This window comes from Denticeps clupeoides, unplaced genomic scaffold (assembly GCF_900700375.1).
Source record: "Denticeps clupeoides unplaced genomic scaffold, fDenClu1.1, whole genome shotgun sequence".
NCBI classification, from domain to species: Eukaryota; Metazoa; Chordata; class Actinopteri; order Clupeiformes; family Denticipitidae; genus Denticeps; species Denticeps clupeoides.
Window position 1 is genome coordinate 34388 of NW_021630094.1, and position 19588 is coordinate 53975.

Genomic DNA, 19588 nt, shown 5'->3' on the forward strand with positions numbered 1-19588 from the left:
GGAGGGACGAGACGGGGCAGCAATCCCTAGCAGTCCCTAGACCAGTGCTCCCAGATCTTCTTTCCCCTGAATCTGGGCAGAGTCTCTGGAAAAGTGGGTGTGGAAAGTATTCAGACAAAAGTATTTCATATTTTGTCAGCAGATAACATTCACGTAATGTGTAAAAGTAGAATCAACTCAGTTGAAGTGCTTTTGCAGTTAATGTATATTCATGTCACAGGGTGACTTTGGGGTACTCCGGATCTGCGTGCCAGAACAGAGTTTTCAGGTGTCCATGTTGTCTTTTCCAAATTGTATTCGCCTGTATTTGCTTGAATTTAATCCTATCATGGCTAGTCTTCACCGGGTCATTGTTTGTCTGTCTGTGTTGATGCATGTAGTCCTGTATGAAGTGCCTTTGTTTCATATTAAATCAACGGCAAGTCCTGCTTTCTGTTCCTGTCACGCCCATCGCCATCGCCCGTGACAATTAAGCAATAGCAATTTAATTCAAATTAATTTTGTTCAAATTCAATACAGAACTATATAAGATGATATATAAGATAACTACAGATCAAAAAAGGGCATTTAAACACAATGAAATTAAAAGATTATTGAGAACAATGTGAATCACTTTAGACAATGCAAACAGGGCAGAGCGGTTCTTTGTCCACGGCTGGAGAGTTGACGCATCCCTGATGGAACCACTTGTTGAAACTGTTAATTAAAAACAGGTTAATTTTTAAAATGTTTACATATTTCTTTTTTCATGATGTGCTTTAAGCAACAACATATCTGGAAATACATTTTATATAAAATTTTATATAATTACCCATTGTAGGTCATCTGTTTCCGCAAATCCGCATTGACAGCTAAGCTTATCCAGGATGTCTAAACACAGATACATTTACATCAACATCTCGACATACTTCTATTCCCTCCTCTGCTTCTTTGTCCTTCAGATTAATTAATATTTAAATTAAACATGTAATATTGGTCAAATTTACTTTCTGTTCATTCATTTCAATAGTTACTCATTGAGATAACCACAAGGGCAATAGAAATATAGAAAATGGGGCTCGGATAATAAATGGTTCATGAATAGAGGCACCTCCTCTAAATTTGTCATAAAACGTTCTTATGCTCAGACCCACTTTATAACTTTTCATGTTATAGATCAGACTCATTTTCCTACTTTAAAAATAATGTTCAGAATAAGAACCTTTTTTTTTTATCTTAGGTTGTGAAGTGCTCCAAACAATGTGTGAGGCTTCCAGCTTTGCTGTGTAGAAAGCAGAGTTGAGGTTAATGGAGAATTTACATAGAAGATTTGGATTCTGATAAAAGAGTCGGGGACAAGCTGTCTCTTTTTAAGTTCACAGTGTGTCAGATGGCCAGGGAGCAGGGGGAGAAGTCCTTTTGGGTTTGGACAGAGATGATCCGTAGAAAGGGAAAGTGAGGAGAGGAGAGAGTTAGTGGTCAGGAATAGAAAGAGTCAGAGGTTAGAGGATGTGTTAGCACCCGAGAGGGTAACACACACGTCTATGAACCAGAAGACCCAGGTTCAAATCCCACTTTCTACCATTGTGTCCCTGAACAAGACACTTAACCCCTAATTTGCTCCAGGGGGGACTGTCCCTGTAACAAATGATTATAAGTCGCTCTGGATAAGGGCGTCTGATAAATGCTCTAAATGTAAAATGTAAATGAAAGAGTGCAGGAAGATATAGATGAAGGTGAGACAGAGTGAAGGTTCTGTCGAATGAATGATGGATTGTGGTCTGTTGCTGCTCTCATCTTGTACTGTCCACTTCCTGCCATGACAATGTAAATTGGACTTATAAAGGATCATCTTATCTTATCTTACCTTATCTTAACAGAGCCACATTTATACACAATAACCAGTCAGTATGTAACAGTGGAAGAAAAATTTATTACACAATTTCAAATAAAATTATGTGGTTAATAACACTGAATTCTTTTTTAATAATTGTCAGAAAGGGAAATTCGACACAGAACTATATACAGTTTAAATAAGATCAACTGAACATACAGCAAAATATACATAAAATATACATATACATAAAATATACATTTCAACAAAATGAAATTAAAAGATTAATAAAAACACTTTACAATAATTTGAAAAGCTTGAGACAGTGCAAACAGAGCAGAGGTATTCATTGTCCACTGCTGGAGTGTTGACTTGTGCCAGTGGTGGGGCGCACCGAGTAAACAGAGGTGTAGGTGTTTCTGGGTACATCCTGCAACACAGAAATAAATAAAATAAAATCAGAACCCATCCACAACAAAACTATATTTCTCAATGTATTATGTGACAATCAATTTCGTGTGTATTCATATACCGTGAGTTGTACAAAGTAATATATGTTGATACATTCTATAATAATATATTTTATATGTAAGCAATATATAAATGTATGAATATATGACAATATATGAAAATACTGCAATTATAGCCATTTTCATGTATTGAATAAATAGTATAACATTGTTATACTATTTAAAATATTATTATATATACTGAAAAATGTCCTACATTAAATGTGAATATATTTTAAAACGGCATTGCAAAAATATGGGAAAGTTTCTCATATATTGAAATATATTTACCAATGTAAATATTGCAATATAAATTCTAGCGTATAGCAATATACGTTTGTTTTGTAGGGGTAACATCACGGCAGAAAGAGTTTCGGGCGGAACATGATGGGAAATTTACCTGTTAGTTTTAGTCAGCAGGCCAAATGCCACCCCATGTTGTTCTGGTGAGTGGCTCTCAGTCCCAATCTGCCTCTCCTCCTCCTCCTGGTCCTCGGGAATGACTGTCTGCCTGCTTTTCTTGGAAAGGATGACAGAAAACACTATTACTATGAACACTGTATTAATTCCTACTGAGAACAGGTTTTGGATGTTCTCTTGTTATGTTCCAGATTTTTTCTGTGAACAAGACTCACAACAAACTGGACCACATGAGAGAACATTTTGCTTTAGCTCCACATGCAAAGGTATAATTTTGTTAACAATATTCAAATCATCCACCCCACGTCCACAGAACCTTCTTTCCTTCTGTCAATTCTACAATCACAGCATTATAGCAGAACCAGAGGACGGGACAGAGGACCTGCTCAGAAGAATAAAAGCAGGTCTGGACAGTTTTAGTCAGCAAACCAAATGAAACCCCATGTTGTCCTGCTGAGTGTCTCTCAGTCCCAAGCTGCCTCTCCTCCTCCTTCATCTTATCCAGCAGCACCACCATGAGGCTACAGGATTACTGAATGTGTGTAAGAGTTTGAGGTTTATTCCTTGCTGAATGTATTTTTATGTCACACGTAAAATATTCTCACCAGTGATGGTTTTATCAGGTGAAGATTTTAAGTTGAACTTCTGGTTGACGTCACAGCTGCTAGAAAAAATAGCACAAAAAAATGATCATATTTACATTTACATATTTACATGCTAATTTGTCTTTAAACATAAGTAGCATCTCTAGTTATTTCAGTAAAAAGAGAGGCGGTGAAACAATAATTTAATAAACGTGTCAGGCGCTTGCGGAAGCGGTGGCGGCGGCGTGGACGCTCAGCCGGCACTGCGCAAGGTGGCCTGTAAACCAGTTCTTCATGTTGTGCTGGAGGGTCACTGGAGCAGGGCAGTTGTCTCGCAGGATCTTCTTGTCCTTCTTTTGGGGTGACTTGTGGTTCCTGCTGCTGAGGAGACTCCAACCGTGAAGGACTGTCCAGGTCCACATCTGAAACGATTCCAGGCTCAGCATCTCTGGGTGCATCCTGCAAAACACACCAAGAAATAGAGTCAGTCCTGCTCCGAATAATCACAGCAGAAAGAGTTAGGGACAGGGACACAACGCTGTCTTTACCTCCAAGTTGACATTGTTTCTGTTGTCCTGTGGGCAGCTGCAGTCCTTGCCCTCCTCCTCCTTCTGGTCTGGGGGCTGGTTTTCTGGCCGATCGACTTCTAGGGAGGCCGGTGGGTGGGGGTCCTGCTTCAGCCAATCAAGCAGCTCCAGCAGGAGACTGCAGGATAAGTGTGACTGAGCCACAAATGTGTGCTGCACAGACACAGAAAACGTGAGGAATATCGTCACTCTTACACTCAGACTGTGCTGCTGTGATCACATGAGGGAAATCTTACTGAGAGCAGTTCCTCTGCACTGGGTCTGTTCCGAGCTTTCTTCTTCAGGCAGGCTTTAAGAAAGCTGGCGAACATCTCGGACCTGATGAGAGAAAAGTCAATGTTTTCTTAATACCTATCGTGATTTTTTATACTGACCATCCCACACAAGTGTACAATAGACAATTGTATTTAAGCACTTAAAGTTTGTGATAGTCTCAAAGCTCCATGATAAACAGTATCCGGTGTATGGAAGCTTTGAGAGGATGAGTGGATATAAATCACATCACCATAGTCCAGCACATACATAAATGTAGACGCAACAAGCCTCTTTTTGGCCTCTTTGCTGACCAAAGAGGTCGATATTCTAAAATAAAGACTCAGACTCTCAGTTAAATTTGAACATGAGCTGTAAAGGAAAATAAATTATACAAAACCCAGTGTGTGTGTCTGTTAACAAGAAATGTTAATAAGAAATTGCATGTTATATGTGTACGAGAGCCCATTTTGTAGGAGCAGGGATTCTATCACTAATGATCAACAGGGTTCATGATGGACAAACTCACCTATAATTTTCGGCCTTTAGTGTTGGTGGCTTAAAGTGTTTAGATGATCTTTCAGCAAAAAGCCTGCAAGGAAAAACACATGAACATGAATTGAGCCACCGACAGGGACTTTTTTCACGTGACACTTGTGTTAATGTGAATGTGTGACTTGAATGCAAGTGTTACTCAGTGTGTGTTATGTGAGTTAAGAAGATAGAATACACGCACATGTGTGTGGGGTGGGTTAAGGGCTTGATTTTTACCTGTCGACCTTCATATCGGTATTGGGAGGTTTCTTCTCTGCCATTTCAATAGCAGTGATGCCCAGTGACCAGATGTCACAGAGACAGTTGTAGGGTCCTTTGGTCACGGCGACAATCACCTCCGGGGCCATCCTATACAATCACAAACATATAAACACACGAGGTCTGGAAAAGAGACCAACACACTCAGTAGTTCCTTCCTCTCAGGAGGACTCACCAGTGGGGAGTACCAGAGACATTTCTTCTTCTGTCCATGTCGCTGAAGTTGATTCCTGATCCCAAGTCACCTGTAGAAAGAAATGAGAGAACATTACACTCACTTTACATAAGTTCTTCTCTCTGGCAGTATAATTGGAATTGGAGGACCAGGGCAATACTCACCAATTTTTACTGCACCCTGCCTGCCAACCATGATGTTGTCGCCTTTCACGTCGCTGTGGATCACCTTCATTTGGTGCAGATAAGCGAGTCCCTGAAACACACACTGTTAATCAAACACTGAAAACCAGATGAATGTCTGTTGAGTGCGAGTGTTCATGTGCACTTACCTTCAGTGTCTCTCTGCACACAAATGCTATTTGGTGGTCACTAAAGGCACCAGCTTCTGTCAGTACAAACAATAAGCAGTAATCAGGATAAGTAGGCCAGTAGATCACACAATGAAAACTCCACAGTCATGTTAACACACATCATATGCACATAAGTGCTGCAGTACCTTTGTAAAGATGTTTGATGGAGCCCTCGCAGTACTCCATGCAGATCCACAGGAGATTGTTTCTATAATAACAAAACAATGATTTCATTTATCTTCAGATGTAAACCAGCCACCTACATCACTCGTTACATTTCTCCATCACTTCACCCATTTCTCTCCCTCCCTCCCTCTGTATTTTGCCCCGTGAGTGGGTCTTACGCTATGAAGCTGTCTTTGAATCCCACAATATTGGGATGATGGCATCGCTCCAGAAGGTGGGTCTCTTCCAAGCGCTGTTCTGGGTTCCATCCTGGAAACCGAATCATCTTCACAGCTAAAAGCTCCTGTGTCTCTTTATTCTTAACCTGCAAAATAAGAAGTAAAGTAAATAAAGATCACATACCATCTTATAACACACACGGTACACACACACGACACATATTGCACTACTTTAAATTACCTTCCACACTCTGCCAAATGATCCTGTCCCCAGGATCTGAAGAAGCTCCATGGTGTTGGTGGTTATCTTCTCCCTCCGCTGCAGAGCTGCTGCGATTGCTGGCTGTAGAAAAATAGTACAGTGACAGCTTCAGCATCTCTGATTTTTAACAATGTGTGGACATGCAAAACAAGCACATTTCTAAAGCTTGCAAGATGGTCAATTAGAGGATTTCACAATGTCTCCCATGCCCCAATCTCTCAATATGTTTGGTGACGTTTGTGCTGATTGTAAATTCCACTGGTGCGAACCTTTTAACATTCATATGCAGCCCAAAAACTTTGTTCAAGTCCGCAGAATAAAATATGATCATGAAGCCATGAACAGACTGACCTGCTGGTGCTGCTCCGCTGACGCCCTCTGGCGGTCGGTGGTGTTCCGTTCTGCTCTGAGGTAAAGAGCAGAAGAAAAGTGAGCAAAACCTTCATATTTACACACACAGGTTATGTCGAGCGAGAGTCCAATGTCTGTGTGGCTAGTTAGTTAGTTGTAGCATTGCTAACTAGCGACTCCCCACTTTTTGTAGTAAAATAAAACAGGATTCAAGTTTAAATTAATTCTCACCTCGTCTGGTGCATCGCACAGTAGCTTCGATGACTATGTCGCTCCAGCGTCCTTCTCTTTCGCAGTAAAGTCGAAAAAAACGCCAAACTCCAGAGACGAACAGTCACCAAAAAATACAGGACTCTGTGTTTTGTGTACAGTAGTCATGGTAACCTGTCATGTCATGTTGGCGGTGTTGTTTTTAATCAAATAATTTTGTCCATTTAGCATCTTCAGTCCACTTTTTACTTAACCGTCAAATTAGAACTTGTGCTTTAGCGCCCTCTGCTGACACAGTTTTATCATGACAGTCGATTAAATAAAACCAGGCGCTGGGGTCATGACGGATATATATATACACTACTCGCAATAAAATAGCGATATTTTTATTTACATTAGTGCTTTTCCTATTTGCTCTGAATTTTAATGAAATAAGTAAAAGTTGGATTTTAGTAATATTGTATGAGAAGAAACACAATTTTTATGGTCTTTAACATTTAAACACAATAACCAATCAGTGTGTAACAGTGGAAGGACAATTTTTTGCACAGTTTCAAATAAATCAAACACACACAAATAATTTATTTTATGGCAAATAAAATTATGTTTTATAACACAGTGAAAGAAATGTAATATAATGGTCAGATAGGGAAGTGTAGACACTCAGATTAATGGATATTTAAATTAAACATGTAATATAATATATATACAAACTCCCCACTTTTCATGTTGTTGACCAGACACATTTCCTACTTTAAAAATAATGTTAAGAATAAGGACCTTTTTTTTAAAATCTGAGGTTATAACAGTTGTGAAGTGCTCCAAACAATATGTGAGGCTTCCAGCTTTGCTATGTAGAAAGCAGTTTTAGCAGCGGTGAGGTTAGTGGAGAATTTGCATAGAAGATATTGATTCTGATAAAAGAGTCGGGGTCAAGCTGTAATTTCTTATATTTTCTCTTAGTTTCACAACGCGTCAGATAACCAGTGGTGGAATTTAACAAAGTATTTGTACTTTTTTATTGTACTTAAGGTCATTTGTACGTATCTGCACATTACTTAAGTAAAAATAATAATGCATAACTTTTATTTTACTCCATTACATTTTGTGGCAATTAACATGGACATTCAACATGGACCCGGAGCCTGCATCAACTGAGTGTGAACAAAGAAATCCTTGGCCGTATTTAAGAAATTTATTTGAGTACAAAGGAGCAAAGAATGTGTCCTTGCGCTTTCTTTGCATCCCATGCCTGCCTCAACATAAAGAATTGTTGGCATTTAAAAACTCCCCTTCAAATTTGAAAAAACATATAGAGGTAAGCTATGCTATGGTAAGCTATGCTTTTGGGTATGTTATGACATGTTATGATACTATTATCTAGCAAAATGTATGTTGACATAAAGAAATAGTATAAAAATGACACCAGTGTAGCTTCATTATTTTTTTAACACGGTGGTAGGATAAAACTGGTTTATTAGCACAGAGAAGATAGCTTAATGTCTTTGCTAGCATAATGTCCAGCTCAGTGTTGTGCCAGTTCAGAGCTCAAAAAATGAACTAGTTCACGTTCATTCTTTATTTTATTTTATTTTTTTCATTTTTTAACATTTTCAATACAACATCCTTCTATCTGAACCTCCTTCAGTCTTTTCTTTCTATCTGTCATACAACTGAACAATCACAGATATGTTACATTAAAACCAATTTTGAGGTTGAGAATAGATCTTACCACTTAAGCAACACATTGTGTTATGCTGACAGTGGAAAAAAACAAGGTGCAGGTATACTGTATATGGACATTTTATTCAGACAACATTAACACGAAATGTTAATGTTAAACTTACAGTGCTCAGAAAAGATCAGAAAGTAAACAATCAGTAACACCTGCTGTCTTTCAGTTCGTTTTTTAACCTTATCCAACTAGTGAAAATGTAGACAAACTGCTTGTGCAGAGGCGTCCGGACTCGAAGCACCAGCCATGCTAGCCTGTAACCAGCAAACTTTAAAACGTGAGCGGCGTTCAGTCTCGCCAGAGTGAACGTCACTCACGTTCACGTTCATAATATTTAAACTGATTCGTTCAGTTCAGCGTTCACGAAAAATAGGAACATGGAATGCGTTCATGCACAACACTGGTCCAGCTTGGCTGGAAGTGGTGCTCTGAATATCAACTCTCAAAACATCACCGTTGTGCCTGCCATCTTTTGAATTTGATCTCAACTGCGGACGCTAAAAAAGCTGAATCGAATGTTGTGTACAGGAAGATGTCTCGTGCAGCATTTGCCAAGTGCTCAGCTCTTTGGAATAAGACTGCCCGCTCATCTATCACTGCGGAGGTTATTGAAAGGGAGTGCAAACTGCAACTCATCCGTCCAGTGGATACCAGATGGAACTCTCTCTTCCTTGCAGTTGAGCGGCTACTGAGGATATTTAGAGAAAGTGGAGAAGGAGCTGTCAGAGCAGTGACCATTGCACTTAAAGTCCCCATGTAAGTTTGACTTGGAGCAGATGCACAGTTATGATATGGTTGGCTATGGATTGTGTGCCATAATATTGTAGTTCACTAATCATTTACACCTCATTTAATTGAACTGCAGTAGTATATCCTATAATTATTTAGATAACTTAGAACACAATAAGCATATCAGTCATGTCTGTTTCATATCTATGCTGACAGGCCACAAATTCATATTTTAACAACTTTTTGCAGACACAATCTGAAATAATTAAAAATAGTTTGTTGAATGATGTGTGTAATAACATTATGTATATCTAGGTGTGTGACAAATTCCTTATATCACTTGATGACATTCTGCATATTCCAATACTGTGTATTACAGGTTCAGCCCTGCAGAACTTGCTTTCTTGACAGAATATGCATCAACCATGAACCCAGTATCCAAGGCAGCCAACATGTTGCAGGCAGAGGTGGATGTCCACATGGGATGGCTGTTACCAACTATAACCGTCCTGACTGTGAAGCTGGACCGCCTCCAAAAGCCATCCAAGTTCTGCCAGCCACTGATCTCTGGCCTTCAAGAAGGAATACAGCGGCGCTTTGGTGACATGCTTACTGACCCTGAACTCATTGCTGCTGCAATTTTACTTCCGAAGTTTCGCACATCGTGGACAAGCAATGAGGATTTGCAAAGGTTGGGTAAGTAATTTAAATCATTTATTTAATTGGCAAGTGTTTAATTGACAAGGAAACCTTGCAAAGCACCTTTTCTGATCCTGCCAGTTAATCTAAAAATATGTTGTTGCAACTAGGAGACCGTGGGAAATTCCAAAGTGATAATTATGTTTTTTACAAGGTTAGAGAGAAATACAGTTGTTACGTCCTCTGACGTATTTATTTTATGTTTATTATATTGTAAACATGAATTGTCATGCTACAGTATGTTGTGTTTCTCTCTCTTCTTTTTCTCTTTTGTCTTTTGTTTCTCTCGTCTACCACACTGCCAGCTTGGTGGAGCTCAGCTGTGCCTAACTGCACCAATCACCGCTGGATCCACATTGGCTAACGAGGGGAGCTCTGTGGAGTTAAAGGCTGCCGACACCTGAAGGACAGGGGAGGGTGTTTTGTGGACAGGCGGAGTAGAGTAGAGTAGAGTAGAGTAGAGTAGAGTAGAGTAGAGTAGAGTAGAGTAGAGTAGAGTAGAGTAGAGTAGAGTAGAGTAGAGTAGAGTAGAGTAGAGTAGAGTAGAGTAGAGTAGAGTAGAGTAGAGTAGAGTAGAGTAGAGTAGAGTAGAGTAGAGTAGAGTAGAGTAGAGTAGAGTAGAGTAGTTAGCTTGTTATTTGTGCTAAGGTGCTAGCCTCAACTTCACCTTCACCCATTGTCATCTTGTTAGTTATTACTACAGCTCTGTTCCTACTCTTTTCCGAAACTTGAGTTCTTTGTTTTATTTACTTACTTATTTTATAAGGAGCAGTAGGGAGAAGGACGCCATTTACTTTTGGTCATCTTTTCTCATGTGTTGAGTTAGTAAGGGAGCCAGGTAAGACTTCTGTTGTTTGATATTTTCTTTTGTGAGGTTACCTGAGTTTCTTTAACACTAAGTTAGAACTGTTAGGTTTGTTATTTTGGCCTTGTTCCCTCCTGAAGTTTGTTTTGCTCCCTGTTTTGGATATTTGAGTTATAAATAAAATCTTTTCGTTTAGCATTTGAGATTAGTGTGATCTTTTCTGAGTGTTGGGACAGGGGAAAAGCAAATTAGACATTGTATTCAGGTTTGTAGATAAAAACGCTGCTATCTTAATTTGTTTTGTTACTTCTCGTCCACCCCTAGACACGAGGAGAACGTAACACAGTACTCTTCATATAAGCTTAATGGTTACTTTATTCTGTGTTTGGGTTGTTTTTATGTAGGCATGGACTAGACAGCCATTCTGGGTCAGAGGAGGAGGACTTCTTTGGCCATATGAAGGGAAACGTCCAAGAAACCACAAGACAGCTGGATGCCTACCTGGCCAACTCGGTTGCCTCCATAGACACTCGTCGGTGCCCTAAGTTTTTTTTTCTGCAATCAATAGATCATTGACAAGATTTACAATTACATCTGTTTTTCACATAGACTTGTCTTTTGTTAAAGAAAAAACTCTTAACAAAAAGTATTGATAATGCTAGGTTGATCAGGGGTCTGAATAGCATTTATACTGGCATATTCTTAAGAGAGCCACACCCACGCCAACGGTCAAATTTTATTTTCAAGGTCCTTTTTGTTGTTTCTCATTCTAACATCTGCCTTTTGTATTGACTAAGTGTTGTGTTATCCATTATTAGGCCAATTTTTTTTGCTTTTCTGCAATCATTGGAACATTAACTTTGTATTGACTAGTTTTACAGTTGCGCTACATTTGTTTTTCATGCAAGCCAGGATAAAGGACTTTGGAAAGCAACTCTTGTTGAACAGAATGTGCTGGTGATACGAAGCTGGTGATATGTACTGCCATATTGTTTCCCTTTTACTGCTCTTAACAGAAGTGTTGAATAGTTTTGCAAGTACATAAATGATTTAAAGATATATCATGTCCTGATTGGTTTATCTTAATGGTATATTAGTGGGTAATACCTAGTAGATAACTTGTCATCCACATAATTCTAAGGTACACAGTATTGCAGAGTGCACGCACAATAAGCACACCAAACTTTCCAATACACATATACTGTATAATTGCTTGTAATTATTACGAGCAATGACATCAGTACAGGCATACGTCACTATACAGGGAGTGCAGAATTATTAGGCAAGTTGTATTTTTGAGGAATAATTTTATTATTGAACAACCATGTTCTCAATGAACCCAAAAACTCATATCAAAGCTGAATGTTTTTGGAAGAAGTTTTTAGTTTGTTTGTATTTTTAGCTATTTTAGGGGGATATCTGTGTGTGCAGGGGACTATTACTGTGCATAATTATTAGGCAACTTAACAAAAAACAAATATATACCCATTTCAAGTATTTTTACCAGTGAAACCAATATAACATCTCCACATTCACAAATATACATTTCTGACATTCAAAAACAAATCAGCAACAAATATAGCCACCTTTCTTTGCAAGGACACTCAAAAGCCTGCCATCCATGGATTCTGTCAGTGTTTTGATCTGTTCACCATCCACATTGCGTGCGGCAGCAACCACAGCAACCCTCCTTGTAAATCTCACATTTGATGATGGACCACAGGTTCTCAATGGGGTTCAGATCAGATGAACAAGGAGGCCATGTCATTAGTTTTTCTTCTTTTATACCCTTTCTTGCCAGCCATGCTGTGGAGTACTTGGACGCGTGTGATGGAGCATTGTCCTGCATGAAAATCATGTTTTTCTTGAAGGATGCAGACTTCTTCCTGTACCACTGCTTGAAGAAGGTGTCTTCCAGAAACTGGCAGTAGGACTGGGAGTTGAGCTTGACTCCATCCTCAACCTGAAAAGGCCCCACAAGCTCATCTTTGATGATACCAGCCCAAACCAGTACTCCACCTCCACCTTGCTGGCGTCTGAGTCGGACTGGAGCTCTCTGCCCTTTACCAATCCAGCCACGGGCCCATCCATCTGGCCCATCAAGACTCACTCTCATTTCATCAGTCCATAAAACCTTAGAAAAATCAGTCTTGAGATATTTCTTGGCCCAGTCTTGACGTTTCAGCTTGTGTGTCTTGTTCAGTGGTGGTTGTCTTTCAGCCTTTCTTACCTTGGCCATGTCTCTGAGTATTGCACACCTTGTGCTTTTGGGCACTCCAGTGATGTTGCAGCTCTGAAATATGGCCAAACTGGTGGCAAGTGGCATCTTGGCAGCTGCACGCTTGACTTTTCTCAGTTCATGGGCAGTTATTTTGCGCCTTGGTTTTTCCACACGCTTCTTGCGACCCTGTTGACTATTTTGAATGAAACGCTTGATTGTTCGATGATCACGCTTCAGAAGCTTTGCAATTTTAAGAGTGCTGCATCCGTCTGCAAGATATCTCACTATTTTTGACTTTTCTGAGCCTGTCAAGTCCTTCTTTTGACCCATTTTGCCAAAGGAAAGGAAGTTGCCTAATAATTATGCATGCCTGATATAGGGTGTTGATGTCATTAGACCACACCCCTTCTCATTACAGAGATGCACATCACCTAATATGCTTAATTGGTAGTAGGCTTTCGAGCCTATACAGCTTGGAGTAAGACAACATGCATGAAGAGGATGATGTGGACAAAATACTCATTTGCCTAATAATTCTGCACTCCCTGTATATACCATGCTTTTACAAAATGGTACACCCCAGATGTTGAGACAAAGTGAGTACTTTTACTTAAAAAAATACTTTAAAGTAAATTTAAAAGTAAGTACTTAGGACTTTTACTTAAGTAAGATTGTTGATGTAGCACTTCTACTTTTCATTTCACTACTTTATCGCTGTCTGTCTCATTGTTGTCTACATGTTTTGTTTGTTTGCACTTTATGTCAGTTTGTAACGTTGTTTCAATGTTACATGTAACACCAGGTTCTGGAGAAACCTTGTACGGTCTGACACGTATATAGCTGAAATGACAAAGCTCAACTTCAGATTGTGTTGGTCCACTTCCATGAAGACTCGGGGTGATCGGGGCTCTGCTCTCAGGCAAGGTTTGTGGGTGCATATGTGGTGGATTCGAAGTTGAATGAGACCGAACAGGAAACTGAAAACTCGAGCGTGCCATATCAACATGCTGAAAAGCTACGTTGAGCGAGAGAACATAGTGGTACAGGACGAAGCTGCAGAATAGTGAAATTCTGCACAATTTAGAAGCTCATCTGTCCCACAGTCCGCAAGCAGGTTATTGGGTTAAGTCAGCCACATGCCACTTTGTTCTCTGACACATCTGTAGGTACGTCTACTTGTTGGAGAAGTCCATGCCTACTGGTTCATAAGCCTGATGGGACATTTCGGTTCGGTACTGATAACTGGAAGGTTGATCCGATCACTAAACCAGATTCATTTCCATTTCCTCGAATGGAGGACTGTGTAGACAAGGTTGGTGCAGCCCGAGTTGTCATGAAATGAGACCTTCTGCAGGTTTGGCAGGTTCTGTTGACTCCTCGTGCTGCTGAGATCTTTGTCTTTGTTACACCTGATAACTGTCTGCAGTGCTCGGTGATGCCATTTGGGACACGTAATGCACCTGCTATCTTCTAGCACTTAATATGTCGCTGGAGTCCCTTTCTGTGAAGGTTATTGAGATGATATTATAATCTATGCATCCACCTGGACCAGCACATTGAGAAATTAGAACTTTTTTTAAGCACCTTCAGCCAGTGTAACTAACCCTCAAGCGACTGTGAACTACTTAGGAGAAGAAGTGGGTCAAGGTCAAGTTCAACCCATGTAGGCTGAAGTTCAGGCTGTCATGAATTTCCCTGTCCCCAGTTTGAAACAGGAATTGCGCTGTTTGTCTTTTTTGGAGAAGGCTGGATTCTATCTGGGTTTTTTGTCAGAACTTCTCAGATGTGTTCTGCCGTTAACCAAGCTGCTTCTTGGCAGAGCAACCTTGGTTTGGTCTCAGGACTGGAAGGAAGAGAAGGGAGGAAATACATGAGACAGACGCCCTGTTCACAGTAGCAGTCTACCCTGCACTTCTTCTTGGCCACACTGCTTTGTCTTTGTATCAAGGATTAATTTTACATCTTTCTGTTTATTAAAAATTGGTATAAATGTTTGTTGCGTTTTCCTCCCTGTTTCCTGGACCAGGACTCTCCTGATCAAGAAAAATTAATTATATTGTCTTCGTATATGCTGTTGTGAATTGTAGTTGTGAACATCACTTCAAGGTGACTTTTACAGATTGTTTCACAAAAGACTGCAGAATAAATAGTTGTCAGATAGGGAATCTATGAGCATTCCAAAAAATCTCAAACAAAAATCAACATTTCATGTGTTTTAAATATAATACTTAAATTGAACATATAATATGTGTCAAATATAATTTCCCCATATATAATATAGGTTTAAAAATGTCTGCTACAGCAATTAATTAAGCAACAGCAATATAATTGACAGGCGTCCGGGGAGCAGTGTGTGGGGACGTTGCTTTGCTTAGTGGCACTTCGGTCACAACTTGGCAGATCTGTAATCGAACCAGCAACCTTCTGATTATGGGGCCGCTTCCTTAACTGCTAGGCCACCACTGCCCTCAACATATTTCTATTCCCTCCTCAGCTTCGTTGTCCTCGTATGCCACTCTCTCCAGATGTTCTCTCCACGGGATGTTTCTGAAATGATCTCTGCACTCCAGATGTCCGTCTGATTGCCCAGCTTCTCTCTTACCTCCATTAAAACCACCATGTCACGAATCTCAGCTCTCCCCTTGTTTACAGCCCTTCTTCTTGTGCCAGTGGTGGGGCGCACCGAGTATACACTCGGCAAACTGATGCAAAAGAAAACGAAAGACCTGCTGCCATTGGCTACAGGAATGTAGACAGAAGAGGTGAACATCCTGCAACACACAGCCAGAAATAAAATCAGACCTGATCAGAAACATCACGGCAGAAAGAATTTGGGGCGGGACATGATGGGGGATTTACCTGTTAGTTTTAGTCAGCAGGCCAAATGCCACCCCATGTTGTTCTGGTGATTGGCTCCTCACTCCCAATCTGCCTCTCCTCCTCCTGCTGGTCCTTGGGAAGAGTTCGCTTCTTCTGTCTATGTCGCTGAAGCTGACTGCTGCTCCCAAGTCACCTGTAGCAAGAAATGAGAGAACATTACGCTCAAATTAATTGGAGTTGGAGGACCAGGGCAATACTCACCAATTTTCACTTCACCCTGCCTGGTAACCATGATGTTGTCACTGTGGATCATCTTTATTTGGTGGAAATAAGATAGTGAGTGGGCCACCCTCATCAGTCATATCAAGTTTGATTAAGGTTGGACGTTACATGTGTGAATGACAGCAATTTCCTGTTACACGGCAAATTATTAAAATTATTCAATGATTCTATGTGCAAACCATGTAACAAAATCTCACATCACAATTTAACATCACCATGGAATTAAGATGAGACTCACCAAAAACCATATTGAGCTGATATATTTTCTAAGAGTTTGTTAATTTGACAATTGTTACTACTAATTGTAAACCAATAGCAGTACAAAACAATTGTTAATACTCAACAATACTGCAACTGAGCTTATAGACAGTAAACAAAGTCACAATTCATACCTTCACAAAACACAATATTACTCTTGATTGAAACCACACAATTGTTGAACAAAATCCACACTTACCTGCCTGCCTACCTCTATTTTTACCTAAATTCCTGTTTTCACACTGACCTACCTCACTTTTTTTCTGAAATACATATTTGCCTACCTCAATCCTGCAAATTAGCTCATAAATACAGTAAAAAAGGTCACGATTCATACTTTCACTAAACAAAATATTACTTTTGATTGACAATTGTTAATAAAACTGAAACCTGCAGCTAAGCCTTTAAATAAACAGTCATCCTTACAGAGCTTGTTACCTGCATACCTACCTACCAACTTTAAGCACTATGAAGACTCATCTGACTGCACCTTCACAAAGACAATATCACAATATCACCTTCACAAAGTCAATATGCCCTGCCCCTAATTCACACTTCAGAAGACCCTGAAATTAAAATACTACATAATGTTACCCTTAATTGACACCCCACATTAAAATAAAAATCATACATTTACAAAACAATAATACTCATGATACATCCCTTAAATTATTATTACTACAAATACCCATTTTACCTCTGTGCATAACTCTATATTTCCCTAAATGCATTCCTATTTTCACACCGACCGTCCTCACATCTTTTCTGAAATACATATTTACCTTCCTCAACCCTGCAAATGAGCTCATAAATACAGTAAAAAAAACACAATGTTACTTTTGCTTGACACAGTTGTTAATAAGAAAACACAACCCTGCAACAAAGCTTTAAAAAACACATAATTAAACTAATTAAACTAATTAAAAGAGACAAGTGTTAATTCTACAATCCAGACACAAAGCTTTTAAATAAAACAGTAAAAGAATAAATAAAAGATTCATACCTTTCCAACCATGACCAACATAAAAATGGACGTAAAGCACTGAGAAGACTGATCTGACTACACAGTTCTGTATTCGAACCAACAACCTTCTGATTACGGGGCCGCTTCCTTAACTGCTAGGCCACCACTGCCCTCAACATATTTCTATTCCCTCCTCAGCTTTGTTGTCCTCGTATGCCACTCTCTCCAGATGTTCTCTCCACGGGATGTTCCTGAAATGATCTCTGCACTCCAGACGTCCGTCTGATTGCCCAGCTTCTCTCTTACCTTCATTAAAACCACCATGTCATGAATTCCATAGAACAGAAATTGTGTTGGTCAGTCATGAATGGTCTACTTGTGTCTGGTTCCGGGGTGTCACCTTCCTGATCCTGCTGCCCTAATCACAGCTTTTGACACGGACAGTTTATGACGGTCTAAGCTGCTGTCTCACCGACCGAAAACATTTCATCACATTGGCAGCAACGTATTGCAGCATGAAGCTAATTACAATCCAAAAAAGCGAACCAGAATCACAGAGAAGAATTGTCAATCTCAGCTCTCCCCTTGTTTACAGCCCTTCTTCTTGTGCCAGTGGTGGGGCGCACCGAGTATACACTCGGCAAACTGATGCAAAAGAAAACGAAAGACCTGCTGCCATTGGCTACAGGAATGTAGACAGAAGAGGTGAACATCCTGCAACACACAGCCAGAAATAAAATCAGACCTGATCAGAAACATCACGGCAGAAAGAATTTGGGGCGGGACATGACGGGGAATTTACCTGTTAGTTTTAGTCAGCAGGCCAAATGCCACCCCATGTTGTTCTGGTGATTGGCTCCTCACTCCCAATCTGCCCCTCCTCCTCCTGCTGGTCCTTGGGAAGAGCTCGCTTCTTCTGTCTATGTCGCTGAAGCTGACTGCTGCTCCCAAGTCACCTGTAGCAAGAAATGAGAGAACATTACGCTCAAATTAATTGGAGTTGGAGGACCAGGGCAATACTCACCAATTTTCACTTCACCCTGACTGGTAACCATGATGTTGTCACTGTAGATCATCTTCATTTGGTGGAAATAAGATAGTGAGTGGGCCACCCTCATCAGTCATATCAAGTTTGATTCAGATTGGACGTTGCATGTGCAACTTACTGTTATATGGCGAGTCATGTTAATCCTAGGAAGTTTGGTGCAGATTGGGTGTTGTGGGCAAATGACACAAACGTCCTCTTCCATTGTAAATTCTTGATATTTTAAGTCACTTCTTGTGTCCACGTGGTGGCGCTGTGAACATTCCAGAAACATAAAGCCCCTACGTTTTTCAGATCGGTATACTTACCAGTCTTATCGAGATTGTATAGAGACCCAGGACCCTCATCCATCATATCAAGTTTGATTAAGGTTGGACGTTACATGTGTGAATGACAGCAATTTCCTGTTACACGGTGAATTATTAAAATTATTCAATGATTCCATGTGCAAATCACGTAACAAAATCTCACATCACAATTTAACATCACCATGGCATTAAGATGAGACTCACCAAAAACCATATAGAGCTGATATATTTTCTAAGAGTTTGTTAATTTGACAATTGTTACCACTAATTGTAAACCATTAGCAGTACAAAACAATTGTTAATACTCAACAATACTGCAACTGAGCTTATAGACAGTAAACAAAGTCACAATTCATACCTTCACAAAACACAATATTACTCTTGATTGAAACCACACAATTGTTGAACAAAATCCACACTTACCTGCCTGCCTACCTCTATTTTTACCTAAATTCCTGTTTTCACACTGACCTACCTCACTTTTTTTCTGAAATACATATTTGCCTACCTCAATCCTGCAAATTAGCTCATAAATACAGTAAAAAAAACACAATGTTACTTTTGCTTGACACAGTTGTTAATAAGAAAACACAACCCTGCAACAAAGCTTTAAAAAACACATAATTAAACTAATTAAAAGAGACAAGTGTTAATTCTACAATCCAGACACAAAGCTTTTAAATAGAACAGTAAAAGAAAAAAAAAAGATTCATACCTTTCCAACCATGACCAACATAAAAATGGACGTAAAGCACTGAGAAGACTGATCTGACTACACAGTTCACAATGAAAAGAAAAAGATTCATACATTTATAAAAAAGTAATACTTATAAAACACCCCATAGATTATTCTTATTAAAAAAACACACACTTTTACCTGCCTGCATACCGCTATATTTACCTAAATGAATTCCTGTTTTCACTTTTTTTACTGAAATACATATTTACCTACCTTAATGCGGTAAATGAGCTCATACATGCAGTGAGCATTGAGATTCATATCTTTACAGAAAAAAACTGTATGAAAATAGACATAAAGCACTCTAAAGA

General features: G+C 39.6%; 1 protein-coding gene across 2 annotated transcripts; it reads right to left on the minus strand.

The window, feature by feature from the left end:
- Window positions 1–2229: 2229 nt before the first annotated feature.
- Window positions 2230–6805, minus strand: LOC114783389 (mitogen-activated protein kinase kinase kinase kinase 1-like). Of its 2 annotated transcripts, none has more exons than XM_028968862.1 (15): window positions 6694–6805; window positions 6463–6517; window positions 6091–6192; window positions 5850–5995; window positions 5652–5713; window positions 5485–5540; window positions 5318–5408; window positions 5154–5223; window positions 4937–5068; window positions 4695–4757; window positions 4150–4231; window positions 3875–4066; window positions 3348–3785; window positions 2723–2841; window positions 2230–2243 (listed from the first exon to the last, which is right to left on the minus strand). In XM_028968862.1, the coding sequence occupies exons 1-13, from the start codon at window positions 6705–6707 to the stop codon at window positions 3471–3473; spliced, it is 1380 nt and encodes a 459-aa protein (XP_028824695.1). In that variant the 5' UTR covers window positions 6708–6805; the 3' UTR covers window positions 2230–2243; window positions 2723–2841; window positions 3348–3470. The 2 variants fall into 2 exon arrangements, with proteins under 2 accessions (XP_028824695.1, XP_028824696.1); XM_028968863.1 differs by having other exon boundaries at window positions 2233–2243; window positions 2723–2836.
- Between the last annotated feature and the right edge of the window lie 12783 nt (window positions 6806–19588).

Excerpts from the sequence above, each read along its gene's own strand:
- LOC114783389 (XM_028968862.1), bottom strand. Across the intron at positions 6,193-6,462 it reads CAGCGGAGCAGCACCAGCAG|CCAGCAATCGCAGCAGCTCT; the intron begins GTCAGTCTGTTC and ends ATTTTTCTACAG. Across the intron at positions 3,786-3,874 it reads GAAACAATGTCAACTTGGAG|GATGCACCCAGAGATGCTGA; the intron begins GTAAAGACAGCG and ends TGTGTTTTGCAG.